The sequence below is a fragment of the Nipponia nippon genome, unplaced genomic scaffold, assembly GCF_047370975.1.
Source record: "Nipponia nippon isolate SJK-2023a ecotype South Korea unplaced genomic scaffold, ASM4737097v1 scaffold_44, whole genome shotgun sequence".
NCBI lineage: Eukaryota > Metazoa > Chordata > Aves > Pelecaniformes > Threskiornithidae > Nipponia > Nipponia nippon.
In genome coordinates, this window is record NW_028262363.1 from 459,987 (window position 1) to 475,520 (window position 15,534).

At 69.6% G+C, this 15,534-nt stretch overlaps 2 protein-coding genes across 4 annotated transcripts in view; one reads left to right on the top strand and one right to left on the bottom strand.

The window, feature by feature from the left end:
- The window catches only part of TMEM147 (transmembrane protein 147), a 43,650-nt gene extending 33,202 nt beyond the window's left edge, over positions 1-10,448 (top strand). Inside the window, exons 2-8 of one of the 2 annotated variants that reach the window (XM_087778503.1) lie at positions 1,042-1,183; positions 3,533-3,602; positions 5,193-5,258; positions 6,704-6,840; positions 7,583-7,667; positions 8,286-8,407; positions 10,381-10,448. In XM_087778503.1, coding sequence (XP_087634629.1) covers positions 1,107-1,183; positions 3,533-3,602; positions 5,193-5,258; positions 6,704-6,840; positions 7,583-7,667; positions 8,286-8,407; positions 10,381-10,399 — 576 coding nt within the window. In that variant the 5' untranslated portion in view covers positions 1,042-1,106 and the 3' untranslated portion in view covers positions 10,400-10,448. Of the gene's footprint in view, positions 1-1,041; positions 1,184-3,532; positions 3,603-5,192; positions 5,259-6,703; positions 6,841-7,582; positions 7,668-8,285; positions 8,408-9,295; positions 9,438-10,380 lie in introns of those variants that run through there. The other variant, XM_087778502.1, reaches the window with a different exon arrangement.
- ATP4A (ATPase H+/K+ transporting subunit alpha) overlaps positions 10,106-15,534 on the bottom strand; it is a 31,886-nt gene continuing 26,457 nt past the window's right edge. For both annotated transcript variants that reach the window (XM_087778457.1, XM_087778458.1), the window contains 3 exons: positions 11,954-12,055; positions 10,356-10,447; positions 10,106-10,231 (listed from right to left, as the gene is read on the bottom strand). In XM_087778457.1, coding sequence (XP_087634583.1) covers positions 10,203-10,231; positions 10,356-10,447; positions 11,954-12,055 — 223 coding nt within the window. In that variant the 3' untranslated portion in view covers positions 10,106-10,202. The remainder of the gene's footprint in view (positions 10,232-10,355; positions 10,448-11,953; positions 12,056-15,534) is intronic.

The window sequence follows — 15,534 nt, forward strand, 5'->3', positions numbered from 1 at the left end:
CCCCGCTTCGGCGCTGCGTTGCATCATCGCGGCGCGTTAGCGACGCTGCGTCACGGCGCTGCGCCCTATTACGTCATTGCATGACGCCGTTGCGATCGTATTGCGTCGCCGCGGCGCTGTTAGATCACAGCACGACGTCACCGCCCCCCCCCCCCATGACATCACTGCATGACATCACTAGGCCTCGTGACGTCCTGTTACATCACCAGGCCTCCTGACGTCATTGCGTTACGTCACCGCGCAGCGTAGCGCCGGGGGCTCTTAGGTTGCGGCGTTACGTCGGCGGGCCCCGTGACGTCACTGTGTGATGTCACTGTGTGACATCAGTGGGGAAAAAGGGGGTTTGGGGCGGGGGGGGGGTCCCTGAGGGATTTGGGGGGTCCCTGGGGGGGGGGTGGGGGTCCCTGAGGGGGTTTGGGGGGGTCTGGGGGGTGTTGGGGGTGCCTGGGGGGTCCTTGAGGGGTTTGGGGGTCCCTGGGGGGTTTGGGGGTCCCGGTGGGGTGTTTGGGGGTCCCTGGGGGGTGGTTGGGGGTCCCGGGGGGTTTGGGGGGGTTGGGGGTCCCTGGGCGGGGGGGGCTGAGGGGTTTGGGGTGGTCCGGGGGGTGTTGGGGGTCTCTGGGGGGGTCCTTGATGGGTTTGGGGGTCCCTAGGGGGGTCCCTGGGGGGTTTGGGGGTCTGGGGGTGTCTGGGGGGTTTGGGGGTGCCTGGGGGGGGGGTTGGGGGGGGGGGTCTGGGGGGGGTCCCTGGGGGGGTTGGGGGTCCCGGGGGGTTTGGGGGTGTTTGGGGGTCCCTGGGGGGTGGTTGGGGGTCCCGGGGGTGGGGGGGGTTTGGCGGGACCGGGGGGGGAGGAGGAGGAGGAACCCCCGCCCCGTTGGGGGCGTGGCCTCCCCTGATTGGTCCTTGGCGCGGCCGGAGCGCGGTGTACGCCGGGAGTTGTAGTCCGGAAGGCGGGGGGGGGGCGGGAAGCGTCCGCCTCTCCTTCCCATCAGGCACCGCGGCGGCTCCGAGGCCTGGGTCCCCTCTGGGTGCCCGCCCCCCCCGCCCCCCAGACCCCTGGGTGCCCCCCCAGACCCCTGGGTGCCCCCCCCGCACCCCTGGGTGCCGCCATGACGCTGTTTCACTTCGGGAATTGCTTCGCTCTCGCTTATTTTCCTTATTTCATCACTTACAAGTGCAGCGGCCTGTGAGTGGGGGGGAACTGGGAGCACTGGGAGGGGGGCTGGGAGCGCTGGGAGGGCACTGGGAGGGACTGGGAGCACTGGGAGGGGGGCTGGGAGCGCTGGGAGGGCACTGGGAGGGACTGGGAGCACTGGGAGGGAGTGGGAGTGGGGGGCAGTGGGAGCACTGGGAGCACTGGGAGGGACTGGGGGACCTGGGGAGCACGGGGGGCACTGGGAGGGACTGGGGGAACTGGGGGGGACTGGGAGCACTGGGAGGCACTGGGAGCACTGGGGGAACTGGGAGCACTGGGAGGGGGCTGGGAGCACTGGGAGGGACTGGGAGCACTGGGAGGGAGTGGGAGTGGGGGGGCAGTGGGAGCACTGGGAAGGACTGGGGGACCTGGGGAGCACTGGGAGCACTGGGAGGGGGGCTGGGAGCGCTGGGAGGGCACTGGGAGGGACTGGGAGCACTGGGAGGGAGTGGGAGTGGGGGGGGGCAGTGGGAGGGAGTGGGAGCACTGGGAGGGACTGGGGGACCTGGGGGGCACTGGGAGCACTGGGAGGGACTGGGGGAACTGGGGGACCTGGGGGGCACTGGGAGCACTGGGGGGGACTGGGAGCACACTGGGAGCACTGAGGGAACTGGGGGCACTGGGAGGGACTGGGAGCACTGGGAGGGAGTGGGGGGGCAGTGGGAGCAGTGGGAGGGACTGGGGGACCTGGGGGGCACTGGGAGCACTGGGAGGGACTGGGGGAACTGGGGGGACTGGGAGCACTGGGGGAACTGGGAGCACTGGGAGGGGGGCTGGGAGCGCGGGGGGGGCACGGGGAGGGACGGGGAGCACTGGGAGGGAGTGGGAGTGGGGGGGCAGTGGGAGCACTGGGAGCACTGGGAGGGACTGGGGGACTTGGGGAGCACGGGGGGCACTGGGAGGGACTGGGGGAACTGGGGGGGACTGGGAGCACTGGGAGGCACTGGGAGCACTGGGGGAACTGGGAGCACTGGGAGGGGGGCTGGGAGCACTGGGAGGGACTGGGAGCACTGGGAGGGAGTGGGAGTGGGGGGGGCAGTGGGAGCACTGGGAAGGACTGGGGGACCTGGGGAGCACTGGGAGCACTGGGAGGGGGGCTGGGAGCGCTGGGAGGGCACTGGGAGGGACTGGGAGCACTGGGAGGGAGTGGGAGTGGGGGGGGCAGTGGGAGCACTGGGAAGGACTGGGGGACCTGGGGAGCACTGGGAGCACTGGGAGGGGGGCTGGGAGCGCTGGGAGGGCACTGGGAGGGACTGGGAGCACTGGGAGGGAGTGGGAGTGGGGGGCAGTGGGAGGGAGTGGGAGCACTGGGAGGGACTGGGGGACCTGGGGGGCACTGGGAGCACTGGGGGGGACTGGGAGCACACTGGGAGCACTGAGGGAACTGGGGGCACTGGGAGGGACTGGGAGCACTGGGAGGGAGGGGGGGGCAGTGGGAGCAGTGGGAGGGACTGGGGGACCTGGGGGCACTGGGAGCACTGGGAGGGACTGGGGGAACTGGGAGGGGGGCTGGGAGCGCTGGGAGGGCACTGGGAGGGACTGGGAGCACTGGGAGGGAGTGGGGGTGGGGGGGGGCACTGGGGGGGGGAGTGGGCATACTGGGAGGGAGTGGGAGCACTGGGAGAGAGTAGGAGGGGGCTTGGGGGCACTGGGAGGAAGTGGGAGCATTGGGGTGGGACTGGGGGCACTGGGAGGGGGACTGAGCGTACTGGGAAGGACTGGGAGTGCTGGGAAGGAGCGGGAGGGGGACTGGGGGCACTGGGAGGGAGTGGGAGTGTTGGGAAGGACTGGGAGGGGGACTGGGCATACTGGAAGGGACTGGGAATGCTGGGAGGGGGGCTGGGGGTACTGGGAGCACTGGGAGGGACTGGGAGTGCTGGGGGGGCACTGGGAATGGGACTGGGCATACTGGGAGTGCTGGGAGGGAGTGGGAGGGGGGTTGGGGGCACTGGGAGGGAGTGGGAGGGGTTTGGGAGGGAGGCTGGGGGTACTGGGAACACTGGGAGGGACTGGAAGAGTCTGGGAAAGGGTGTGGAGGGGACTGGGAGGGAGTGGGAGGGTGGCTGGGGGCACTGGGAGGGACTGGGAAGGGGTTTGGGGAGCACTGGGGGATACTGGAGGTTACTGGGAGGGGGCCTGGGGGATACTGGGAGGCAATGGGGGATGGTGGGAGTAACTGGGAGCAACTGAGAGCGCTGCACTGGACTGGGAAGGGGTTTGAGGGGCACTGGGGCGTACTGGGAGAGACTGGGGGATACTGGAAGGGGGTTTGGGGGATAGTGGGAGGAGAAGTGAGGGTTACTGGGAGTTACTGGGAGTAACTGGGAGCACTGGTTACAGGTCAGAATACAGTGCCTTCTGGCGCTGCGTCCAGGCGGGAGCCACCTACATACTGGTGCAACTGGGAAAGGTGGGACCGGACGCTTGGGTCCCCTATAGGGGGGTGGGGGATGGGGTCCTGGGTGCCCTATAGGGGGGGTGGGGGGGTGGTCCCAGATGCCTGGGTCCCCTATGGGGGGGTCCCGGCTGCCCTATAGGGGGTTTGGGGGTGCCTGGGTGCCCTATGGGGGGTCCCGGCTGCCCTATAGGGGGTTTGGGGGGTCCCGTCCGCCTGGGTGCCCTATGAGGGGTCCCGGCTGCCCTATAGGGGGTTTGGGGGTGCCTGGGTGCCCTATGGGGGGGTCCCGGCTGCCCTATAGGGGCTTTGGGGGTGCCTGGGTGCCCTATGGGGGGGTCCCGACTGCCCTATAGGGGGTTTGGGGGTGCCTGGGTGCCCTATGGGGGGGTCCCGGCTGCCCTATAGGGGGTTTGGGGGTGCCTGGGTGCCCTATGGGGGTCCCAGCTGCCCTATAGGGGGTTTGGGGGTGCCTGGGTGCCCTATGGGGGGTCCCGGCTGCCCTATAGGGGCTTTGGGGGTGCCTGGGTGCCCTATGGGGGGGGTCCCGGCTGCCCTATAGGGGGTTTGGGGGTGCCTGGGTGCCCTATGGGGGGGGTCCCGGCTGCCCTATAGGGGGGTTGGGGGTGCCTGGGTGCCCTATGGGGGGGTCCTGGCTGCCCTATAGGGGGTTTGGGGGTGCCTGGGTGCCCTATGGGGGGGTCCCGGCTGCCCTATAGGGGGGGTGGGGGGGCCGGGGTGCCCTGGGGGGGGGGGTCCTGGCTGCCCTATAGGGGCTTTGGGGGTGCCTGGGTGCCCTATGGGGGGGTCCCGGCTGCCCTATAGGGGGTTTGGGGGTGCCTGGGTGCCCTATGGGGGGTCCCAGCTGCCCTATAGGGGGTTTGGGGGTGCCTGGGTGCCCTATGGGGGTCCCGGCTGCCCTATAGGGGGTTTGGGGGTGCCTGGGTGCCCTATGGGGGGGTCCCGGCTGCCCTATAGGGGGTTTGGGGGTGCCTGGGTGCCCTATGGGGGGGTCCCAGCTGCCCTATAGGGGGTTTGGGGGTGCCTGGGTGCCCTATGGGGGGGGTCCCGGCTGCCCTATAGGGGGTTTGGGGGTGCCTGGGTGCCCTATGGGGGGTCCCGGCTGCCCTATAGGGGGTTTGGGGGTGCCTGGGTGCCCTATGGGGGGGGTCCTGGCTGCCCTATAGGGGGTTTGGGGGTGCCTGGGTGCCCTATGGGGGGGTCCTGGCTGCCCTATAGGGGGTTTGGGGGTGCCTGGGTGCCCTATGGGGGGGTCCCAGCTGCCCTATAGGGGGTTTGGGGGTGCCTGGGTGCCCTATGGGGGGGGTCCCGGCTGCCCTATAGGGGGTTTGGGGGTGCCTGGGTGCCCTATGGGGGGTCCCGGCTGCCCTATAGGGGGTTTGGGGGTGCCTGGGTGCCCTATGGGGGGGGGGTCCCGGCTGCCCTATAGGGGGTTTGGGGGTGCCTGGGTGCCCTATGGGGGGGGGTCCCGGCTGCCCTATAGGGGGTTTGGGGGTGCCTGGGTGCCCTATGGGGGGTCCCGGCTGCCCTATAGGGGGTTTGGGGGTGCCTGGGTGCCCCCCTGACGCCTGGGTGCCCCCGCAGATGCTGTTCTTGGCCACTTTCTTCCCGACTTGGGAGGGGCCGTCGGGGGGGTACGACCTGGTGGGGGTGAGTTTTGGGGGGGGGGGGGGGGCACCCATGGGTGCCCGGGGGGGGGGAGGGGGGAGGGGGGAGGTGAGAGTGCCCCAAAGTGGGGGGAGGGGTTGGGGGGACCCAGGGGTGCCCCAAAAGGGGAGGGGGAGGGGTTGGGGGACCCAGGGGTGCCCCTATGGGGGGGAGGGGGGACCCAGGAGTGCCCCGAGGGGGCTTTGGGGGTGACATCCCCTCCCCGTGTCCCCCGTGTCCCCCCCGTGTCCCCTCCATGTCCCCCCGTGTCCCCCTGCGTCCCTGTGTCCCCTCGTGTCCCCACGTCCCCCCGTGTCCCCATGTCCCCCTGCGTCCCCGCGTCCCCCCGCATCCCCCTGCGTCCCTGTGTCCCTGTGTCCCCCCGTGTCCCCCTGTCCCCCTCTGTCCCCATGTCCCCCGTGTCCCCATGTCCCCCCGCATCCCCCTGCGTCGCTGTGTCCCCCCGTGTCCCTCTGTGTCCCCCATGTCCCCACGTGTCCCCGTGTCCCCCCGCGTCCCCATGTCCCCCTGCGTCCCTGTGTCCCCCCATGTCCCCCGTGTCCCCATGTCCCTGTGTCCCCCTGCGTCCCCATGTCCCCCTGCGTCCCCCTGTGTCCCCCCACATTCCCCCGTGTCCCCATGTCCCCCTGCGTCCTTGTGTCCCCCTGCGTTCTCGTGCCCCCCGCGTCCCGATGTCCCCACGCGTCCCTGTGTCCCTGTGTCCCCCGTGTCCCCCCCGTGTCCCCCGTGTACACCTGCGTCCCCCTGTGTCCCCACGCCTCCCCATGTCCCCCTGCGTCCCCGTGCCCCCGTGTCCCCCTGCGTCCCCGTGTCCCCCCCGTCCCTGCGTCCCCATGTCCCCCCATGTCCCCTCATGCCCCCCGTGTCCCCTGTGTCCACCCGCGTCCCCCTGCGTCCCCATGCCCCCGTGTCCCCCCGTCGCTGCGTCCCCCTGTCCCCCCGTGTCCCCCTGTCCCCCCGCACCCCCGTGTCCCCCCGCGTCCCCGTGTCCCCTCCGTCCCTGCGTCCCCCTGTCCCCCCGTGTCCCCCTGTCCCCCCGCACCCCCGTGTCCCCCCGCGTCCCCGTGTCCCCCCCGTCCCTGCGTCCCCATGTCCCCCCGTGTCCCCCCATGTCCCCCGGTCCCCCCGTCCCCCCCCGTCCCCGTGCCCCCCCCGCCCCTGCGTCCCCGTGTCCCCCCGTGTCCCCTGTGTCCACCCGCGTCCCCCTGCGTCCCCGTGCCCCCGTGTCCCCCCCGTCCCTGCGTCCCCCTGTCCCCCGTGTCCCCCCTGTCCCCCCGTGCCCCCGTGTCCCCCCCGCCCCTCCGTCCCCCTCTCCCCCCGTGTCCCCCCGCGTCCCCGTGTCCCCCCCGTCCCTGCGTCCCCGTGTCCCCCCGTGTCCCCCTGTCCCCCGGCGTCCCCCCACGTCCCCGCGTCCGTCCCCCCCCCAGGAGTTCCTCCGGGCGACGGTGGACGTGGCCGACCTGGGGGGGCTGCAGCTGGCCCTGGGCCGGGGCGGGGGCCGGGGGGAGCTGCGCATCCTGGTGGCCGCCCTGGGCTGGGCCAGCGCCGAGCTCCTCACTTCCCGGTGAGCTATAGGGGCTATAGGGGCTATAGGGGATTGGGGGGGGGGCTATGGGGGCTTTTAGAGGCGCTGGGGGGGCTTTTAGGGGGGCTATAGGGGCTGGGAGGGAGCTATAGGGGACCTATGGGGTGGGGGGACTTATAGGGGACCTATAGGGGTCATGGGGGGGGGGGGGCGGCTGAGGGGGAGCCGTGGGGGCTTTGGAGGGGTTATGGGGGGGTTTATAGAGGGCATAGGGGAGCTATGGGGGAGCTATAGGGGCTATGGGGAGGCTGGAAGGGCTATAGGGGATCTATAGAGCATTTATGGGAGCTGGGGGGGGGGTACGTATGGGATACAGGGATTATGGAGGTTGTGGGTGCTGCGGGGGAACCTATGGGGTCTATAGGGGCTATGGGGGAGCCGTAGGGGCTATAGGGAGTTAGAAGACCTATAGCGAACCTATAGAGGATGTATGGGAGCTGGGGGGGGTATGGAGGGGATATGGGGGCTGTGGGTGCTATGGGGGAACCTATGGGGGAGCTATAGGGGCTCTGCGGGACTTATGGGGGCTATAGGGACCTGTAAAGGCTATGGGGGGGGCTATGGGGGTGATAGGGGACCTATGGGGGGCTATAGGAGCCTTTGCTGGTATCCATAGGACTCTATGGGGGGGGGTGTGCGTGTCTGGGGACCTATAGGAGGTGGGGGGAGGGGGTGTCTATAGGGAGCGGGGGGGTATCTATAGGCCCCCCGGTGTCCGCAGGTGCGTCCCGCTGTGGGTGGGGGCGCGGGGGGTGGAGTTCGACTGGCGCCATTTGCAGATGGGGCTGGACTCCAACATCAGCCTGGTGAGGTGGGGGGGGGGGGGGGGGCAACTGGGAGGACTGGGGAGGGCAACTGGGAGGACTGGGGAGGGTGGTTGGGAGGAGAAATGGGGGGGGGTGTGTAATTGCCCTGGGGGGTAATTGGGAGGGGCGGTTGCCCTGGGAGGGGAACTGGGGGGACCGAGGGGGTAACTGGGGGAGATAATTGGGGGGGGGGGGGCAACTGGGGGGACTGGGAGGACTATGGAGGTAACTGGGAGGACTGGGGAGGGTGGTTGGGAGGAGAAATGGGGGGGTAATTGCCCGGGGGGGGTAATTAGGGGGTAACTGGGGGGGGGGGGCAACTGGGGGGCTAATTGCCCTGGGGGGGTTAACTGGGGGGGACAATTGCCCTGGGAGGGGTAATTGGGGGGGGGGTAATTGCCCCCGGGGAGTAATTTGGGGGGGGGTAATTGCCCTGGGGGGGGTTGATGGGGGGAACAGTCCTGGGGGGGCAACTGGGGAGCGATTGGGGGGGGATAATTGCCCTGGGGGGTAACTGGAGGGGGTTATTGCCCCCGGGGGGTGTTGTTGCCCCCCGGGGGGGGCAGTTCTTCCCCGGGGGGGGGGGTACTTACCTTGTTGCCCCCCCCCCCCCCCCAGGCGCGTCACGTGGCGGCGGCGGCGCTGCTCTGGGCCTCGGGGCGTCACGACCTCCCCCCCCGCCTGCGCCTGCCCCTGGGGGGGCTGCTGGCCGCCGCCGCCTACGAGGGCTTCCTCACCGGGTAGGCGGGGCTTAGGGTGGGTGGGTGGGGCTTAAAAGGGCGGGGCTTCCTCCCGGGGGCGGGGCTAGGAGGCTCCCCCCCCCCCCCCCCGGGGGGGCTGATGGATGCTGCTGGCTAGGAGGGCTTTTTAACGGGGTGGGGGGGGCTTAAAAGGGGGCGGAGCTTCAAAGGGCGGAGCTTGGAATGGGGTGTGGCTTCAAAAGGGGTGGGGCTACAGGGGCTGCCACAGGGGGCTGCTACCTAGGAGGGCTTCAAGGGGGTGGGGCTTCATGGGGTGGGGTTTCACAAAGGGGTGGGGCTTGCCAAGGGGGCGTGGTGCCTTGGGGCGGGGCTTCCTCAACGGGGTGGGGCTTGGGGGGGTGCAGAGTGCTTTCTCACTGGGTAGGCGGGGCTACTTTGGGGCGGGGCTTATTTGGGCCAGGGCTTCTCAGGTGTGGATTAATGGTGTGGGCGGGGCTTTGGGTTGGAGGCGGGGCTCTAGGTGTGCTGTGGGTGGGACTTCCTAGAAGGGGCGGGGCTTGGGGGGGAATAAGGGTGGGGTGTAATTGGGGCAGGGGCTTAATTAGGGGTGGGGTTTCTGGCTGCTGCTGCCAGGGGGTGGGGCTTCCTCGCTGAGTGGGTGGGACCCACCAGCGGGTGGGTGGGGCCTCTAGGAGACCACAGCAGGGAAGGGAAGGTGTGTAAGGGGTGGGGCTTGGAGGCTGGGGGCGGGGCTTTGCGGGCTTGGGGGTGTGGTCTGGCTTTCCATGTGGGCGTGGCTTGTGCATCAGTACTGGGATAGACCCTCAGTGGGGTGGTCTGGGGTTTGGGGAGGGGGGGTGTGGCTCCTGGGGGTGTGGTTCCTGGGGGGTGTGGCCTCGCCTGAAAGCCCCACCCTCTTCCCCACAGGTGGGCGGGGCAAGCGCTGGGGCTGGGCCCCTGGGGGGCCCTGGGGCTGCGGGCGCTGGGGGCGGCGGCCTTGGGGCTGGGGGCTCTCAGGCTGCTCGTCCCCCTCCTGCCCCCCCCCTGAATTAAAGGCGCCTCTCGAGGCTCGCAGACCTTTATTGGGTCGGGGGGGGGGGGCAGGGGTCTGGGGGGACCCGGGGGTTTGGGGGGCACCCGGGGGTTGGGGGGGTCCCAGGGGTTGGGGGAGATCCAGGTATTTGGGTGGGATGCAAGTGCCGGGGGGGGGGGGGGGAAGGGGTTTCGGGGGGTCCCAGGGGTCTGGGAGGGACCCAGGTATTTGGGGGGGGTCCCAGGGGTCTGGGGGGCGTCCCAGGGGTTTGGGGGGACCCATAGATTGGGGGAGATCCAGGTATTTGGGGGGGGACACACCCAGGTGTTTGGGGGGGGGGGCAGGGGTTTGGGGGGTCCAAGGTATTTAGGGGGGTCCCAGGGGTCTGGGGGGACCCAGGTGTTTGGGGGGGTCCCAGGTATTTGGGGGGGCCCAGGGGTCTGGGGGGACCCAGGTGTTTGGGGGGGGGGTCCCAGGGGTTTGGGGGGTCCCAGGTGGTTGGGGGGGACCCAGGTGTTTGGGGGGGTCCCAGGGGTTTGGGGGGTCCCAGGGGTCTGGGGGGACCCAGGTGTTTGGGGGGTCCCAGGGGTTTGGGGGGTCCCAGGGGTCTGGGGGGGACCCAGGTGTTTGGGGGGGGGTCCCAGGGGTTTGGGGGGTCCCAGGGGTCTGGGGGGACCCAGGTGTTTGGGGGGCCCAGGGGTCTGGGGGGACCCAGGTGTTTGGGGGGGGGTCCCAGGAATTTGGGGGGGGAAATCCAGGAATTTGGGGGGGGACCCCCAGGGCACCCCATCGGCCTCCATCTCAGTAGTAGAGCTCTCGGTCCCACCAACCTGGGGAGGGGAAAAAACACAGAGGGGTGAGGGGCACCCAGGGGGTCTGGGGGGGGAGGGGGGGCACCCAAGGGTCCAGGGGGGCACCCAAAGGGGACGCAGGGGTCTGGGGGTGCCCACTCACTTCCCGGGTGTCTCCGCACTCCCAGTTTTCGGATCTCGTCGTAGACGAGGATGAGGAGGCCGTAGGGCATGGGCACGAACCACCACTGGAAGCTGGGGGATGGGGGGGGGGGGACGGACGGACACACGGACACGGTCAGGGGGACCCGGGCGTCCGGGAAGGGGTCAGGAGGGGACCCAGGGGGTCAGGAGGGGACCCAGGCACCCGGGAAGGGGTCAGGATGGGACCCAGGCACCCAGGAAGGGGTCAGGAGGGGACCCAGGGGGTCAGGAGGGGACCCAGGCACCCGGGAAGGGGTCAGGATGGGACCCAGGCACCCAGGAAGGGGTCAGGAGGGGACCCAGGGGGTCAGGAGGGGACCCAGGCACCCGGGAAGGGGTCAGGATGGGACCCAGGCACCCAGGAAGGGGTCAGGAGGGGACCCAGGGGGTCAGGATGGGACCCAGGCACCCGGGGGGGGTCAGGAGGGGACCCAGGCACGCGGGGGGGGCCCAGGGGGGTCAGGATGGGACCCAGGCACCCGGGGGGGTCAGGATGAGACCCAGGCACCCAGGGGGGACCCAGGGGGTCAGGATGGGACCCAGGCACCCAGGAGGGGACCCAGACACCCGGGGGGGACCCAGGCACCCAGGGGGGTCAGGATGGGACCCAGGCACCCGGGGGGGGCCCAGGGGGTCAGGATGGGACCCAGGCACCCGGGGGGGGGGGCCCAGGGGGTCAGGATGGGACCCAGGCACCCGGGGGGGGGTCAGGATGAGACCCAGGCACCCAGGGGGGACCCAGGGGGTCAGGATGGGACCCAGGCACCCGGGGGGGCCCGGGGGGGTCAGGATGGGACCCAGGCACCCGGGGGGGCCCCAGGGGGTCAGGAGGGGACCCAGGCACCCAGGGGGGTCAGGATGGGACCCAGGCACCCGGGGGGGGGCCCAGGGGGTCAGGATGGGACCCAGGCACCCGGGGGGGCCCAGGGGGGTCAGGATGGGACCCAGGCACCCGGGGGGGGGGGCCCAGGGGGTCAGGATGGGACCCAGGCACCCGGGGGGGGGGTCAGGATGAGACCCAGGCACCCAGGGGGGACCCAGGGGGTCAGGATGGGACCCAGGCACCCGGGGGGCCCGGGGGGGTCAGGATGGGACCCAGGCACCCGGGGGGGGGTCAGGATGGGACCCAGGCACCCGGGGGGGGCCCAGGGGGGGTCAGGATGGGGCCCAGGCACCCAGGGGGGGTCAGGGGGGGGCCCAGGCACCCGGGGGGGTGGGGGCCCAGGGGGGTCAGGAGGGGGCCCAGGCACCCGGGGGGGGGGCCCAGGGGGTCAGGAGGGGACCCAGGCACCCGGGGGCGGCCCAGGCACCCGGGAAAGGGTCCGGAGGGGACCCAGGGGGTCAGGATGGGACCCAGGCACCCAGGAGGGGACCCAGACACCCAGGGGGGGTCAGGATGGGACCCAGGCACCCGGGAGGGGGGGGGGGCCCAGGGGGTCAGGATGGGACCCAGGCACCCGGGGGGGGCCCAGGGGGGGTCAGGATGGGACCCAGGCACCCAGGGGGGGTCAGGATGGGACCCAGGCACCCGGGGGGGGCCCAGGGGCCCGCGCCCACCGGATGGGCATGAAGTTGAAGACGTTGGGCATCCCGGGGCAGTAGCAGAGGAAGCAGCCGATGGACACCTGGAACACGATGGCGATCACCAGGATCCGGTTCCTGCCGGGAGGTGGGTCCCTATAGCGCCCTGCGGGCCCCTATAGCACCCCGTGGGCTCTGTAGTGCCCCACAGGCACCCCACAGGCACCTATAGCACCCCGTGGGCTCTGTAGTGCCCCATAGGCACCCCACAGGCACCTATAGCACCCCACAGGCACCCCTCTGGGCCCCTATAGCACCCCGTGGGCTCTGTAGTGCCCCACAGGCACCCCACAGGCACCTATAGCACCCCACAGGCACCCCTATGGGCCCCTACAGCACCCCGTGGGCTCTGTAGTGCCCCATAGGCACCCCACAGGCACCTATAGCACCCCACAGGCACCCCTATGGGCCCCTATAGCACCCCGTGGGCTCCTGTAGTGCCCCATAGGCACCTATAGCACCCCACAGGCACCCCTATGGGCCCCTATAGCACCCCGTGGGCTCCTGTAGTGCCCCACAGGCACCTATAGCACCCCACAGGCACCCCTCTGGGCCCCTATAGCACCCCGTGGGTTCCTGTAGTGCCCCACAGGCACCTATAGCACCCCACAGGCACCCCTATGGGCCCCTATAGCACCCCGTGGGTTCCTGTAGTGCCCCACAGGCACCCCACAGGCCCCTATAGCACCCCGTGGGCTCCTGTAGTGCCCCACAGGCATCCCACAGGCACCTATAGCACCCCACAGGCACCCCTCTGGGCCCCTATAGCACCCCGTGGGCTCCTGTAGTGCCCCACAGGCACCTATAGCACCCCACAGGCACCCCTATGGGCCCCTATAGCACCCCGTGGGTTCCTGTAGTGCCCCACAGGCACCCCACAGGCACCTATAGCACCCCACAGGCACCCCTATGGGCCCCTATAGCACCCCGTGGGCTCCTGTAGTCTCCCATAGGCACCCCACAGGCACCTATAGCACCCCACAGGCACCCCTCTGGGCCCCTATAGCACCCCGTGGGCTCCTGTAGTGCCCCACAGGCACCCCACAGGCACCTATAGCACCCCACAGGCACCCCTCTGGGCCCCTATAGCACCCCGTGGGCTCCTGTAGTCTCCCACAGGCACCTATAGCACCCCACAGGCACCCCTATGGGCCCCTATAGCACCCCGTGGGCTCCTGTAGTGCCCCACAGGCACCTATAGCACCCCACAGGCACCCCTCTGGGCCCCTATAGCACCCCGTGGGCTCCTGTAGTGCCCCACAGGCACCCCACAGGCACCTATAGCACCCCACAGGCACCCCTATGGGCCCCTATAGCACCCCGTGGGCTCCTGTAGTGCCCCATAGGCACCTATAGCACCCCACAGGCACCCCTATGGGCCCCTATAGCACCCCGTGGGCTCCTGTAGTGCCCCACAGGCACCTATAGCACCCCACAGGCACCCCTCTGGGCCCCTATAGCACCCCGTGGGTTCCTGTAGTGCCCCACAGGCACCTATAGCACCCCACAGGCACCCCTATGGGCCCCTATAGCACCCCGTGGGTTCCTGTAGTGCCCCACAGGCACCCCACAGGCACCTATAGCACCCCACAGGCACCCCTATGGGCCCCTATAGCACCCCGTGGGCTCCTGTAGTCTCCCATAGGCACCTATAGCACCCCACAGGCACCCCTCTGGGCCCCTATAGCACCCCGTGGGCTCCTGTAGTGCCCCACAGGCATCCCACAGGCACCTATAGCACCCCACAGGCACCCCTCTGGGCCCCTATAGCACCCCGTGGGCTCTGTAGTGCCCTACAGGCACCCCACAGGCACCTATAGCACCCCACAGGCACCCCTCTGGGCCCCTATAGCACCCCGTGGGCTCCTGTAGTGCCCCACAGGCACCTATAGCACCCTACAGGCACCCCTATGGGCCCCTATAGCACCCCGTGGGCTCCTGTAGTCTCCCATAGGCACCTATAGCACCCCACAGGCACCTATAGCACCCCCACAGGCACCCCTATGGGCCCCTATAGCACCCCGTGGGCTCCTGTAGTGCCTCATAGGCACCCCACAGGCACCTATAGAACCCCTACAGGCTCCTGTAGTGCCCCACAGGCACCCCTCTGGGCCCCTATAGCACCCCGTGGGCTCCTGTAGTGCCCCACAGGCATCCCACAGGCACCTATAGCACCCCACAGGCACCCCTCTGGGCCCCTATAGCACCCCGTGGGCTCCTGTAGTGCCCCACAGGCACCTATAGCACCCCACAGGCACCCCTATGGGCCCCTATAGCACCCCGTGGGTTCCTGTAGTGCCCCACAGGCACCCCACAGGCACCTATAGCACCCCACAGGCACCCCTATGGGCCCCTATAGCACCCCGTGGGCTCCTGTAGTCTCCCATAGGCACCCCACAGGCACCTATAGCACCCCACAGGCACCCCTCTGGGCCCCTATAGCACCCCGTGGGCTCCTGTAGTGCCCCACAGGCACCCCACAGGCACCTATAGCACCCCACAGGCACCCCTCTGGGCCCCTATAGCACCCCGTGGGCTCCTGTAGTCTCCCACAGGCACCTATAGCACCCCACAGGCACCCCTCTGGGCCCCTATAGCACCCCGTGGGCTCCTGTAGTGCCCCACAGGCACCTATAGCACCCTACAGGCACCCCTCTGGGCCCCTATAGCACCCCGTGGGCTCCTGTAGTGCCCCACAGGCACCTATAGCACCCCACAGGCACCCCTCTGGGCCCCTATAGCACCCCGTGGGCTCCTGTAGTGCCCCACAGGCACCTATAGCACCCCACAGGCACCCCTCTGGGCCCCTATAGCACCCCGTGGGCTCCTGTAGTGCCCTACAGGCACCCCACAGGCACCTATAGCACCCCACAGGCACCCCTCTGGGCCCCTATAGCACCCCGTGGGCTCCTGTAGTGCCCTACAGGCACCCCACAGGCACCTATAGCACCCCACAGGCACCCCTATGGGCCCCTATAGCACCCTGTGGGCTCCTATAGCAGAGCCCCTGTGGCCCGTATACCCCCATAGGCACCGGGGGTTATATACATGCATAAGCACCAGAAGAGACCCATAGTGCCCTATAGTCCTGACAGGCAGTGACAGAGCCCCTATAGACCCTATAGGCACTAGAAGAACACCCTACAGACCCCATAGGCACCGGAAGAGCCCATTAGCCCCCAGAAGAACCCCTATAGCCCCCATAGGTACTGGCAGGGCCCCTAGCCCTCGGTAGTCGCTGGAAGCGGCCCCGTAGCCCCCATTGGCACCAGCAGAGTCCCGTCACTCCTATGGCCCCCATAGGCACTTGAAGAGCCCCTATAGCCCCCCTATAGCCTCTATAGGCACCGGAAGAGCCCATTGGCCCCCAGAAGGACCCCTATAGCCCCCATAGGTACTGGCAGGGCCCCTAGCCCTCGGTAGTCGCTGGAAGCAGCCCCGTAGCCCCCATTGGCACCAGCAGAGTCCCGTCACTCCTATGGCCCCCATAGGCACTTGAAGAGCCCCTATAGCCCCCCTATAGCCCCTATAGGCACCGGAAGAGCCCATTGGCCCCC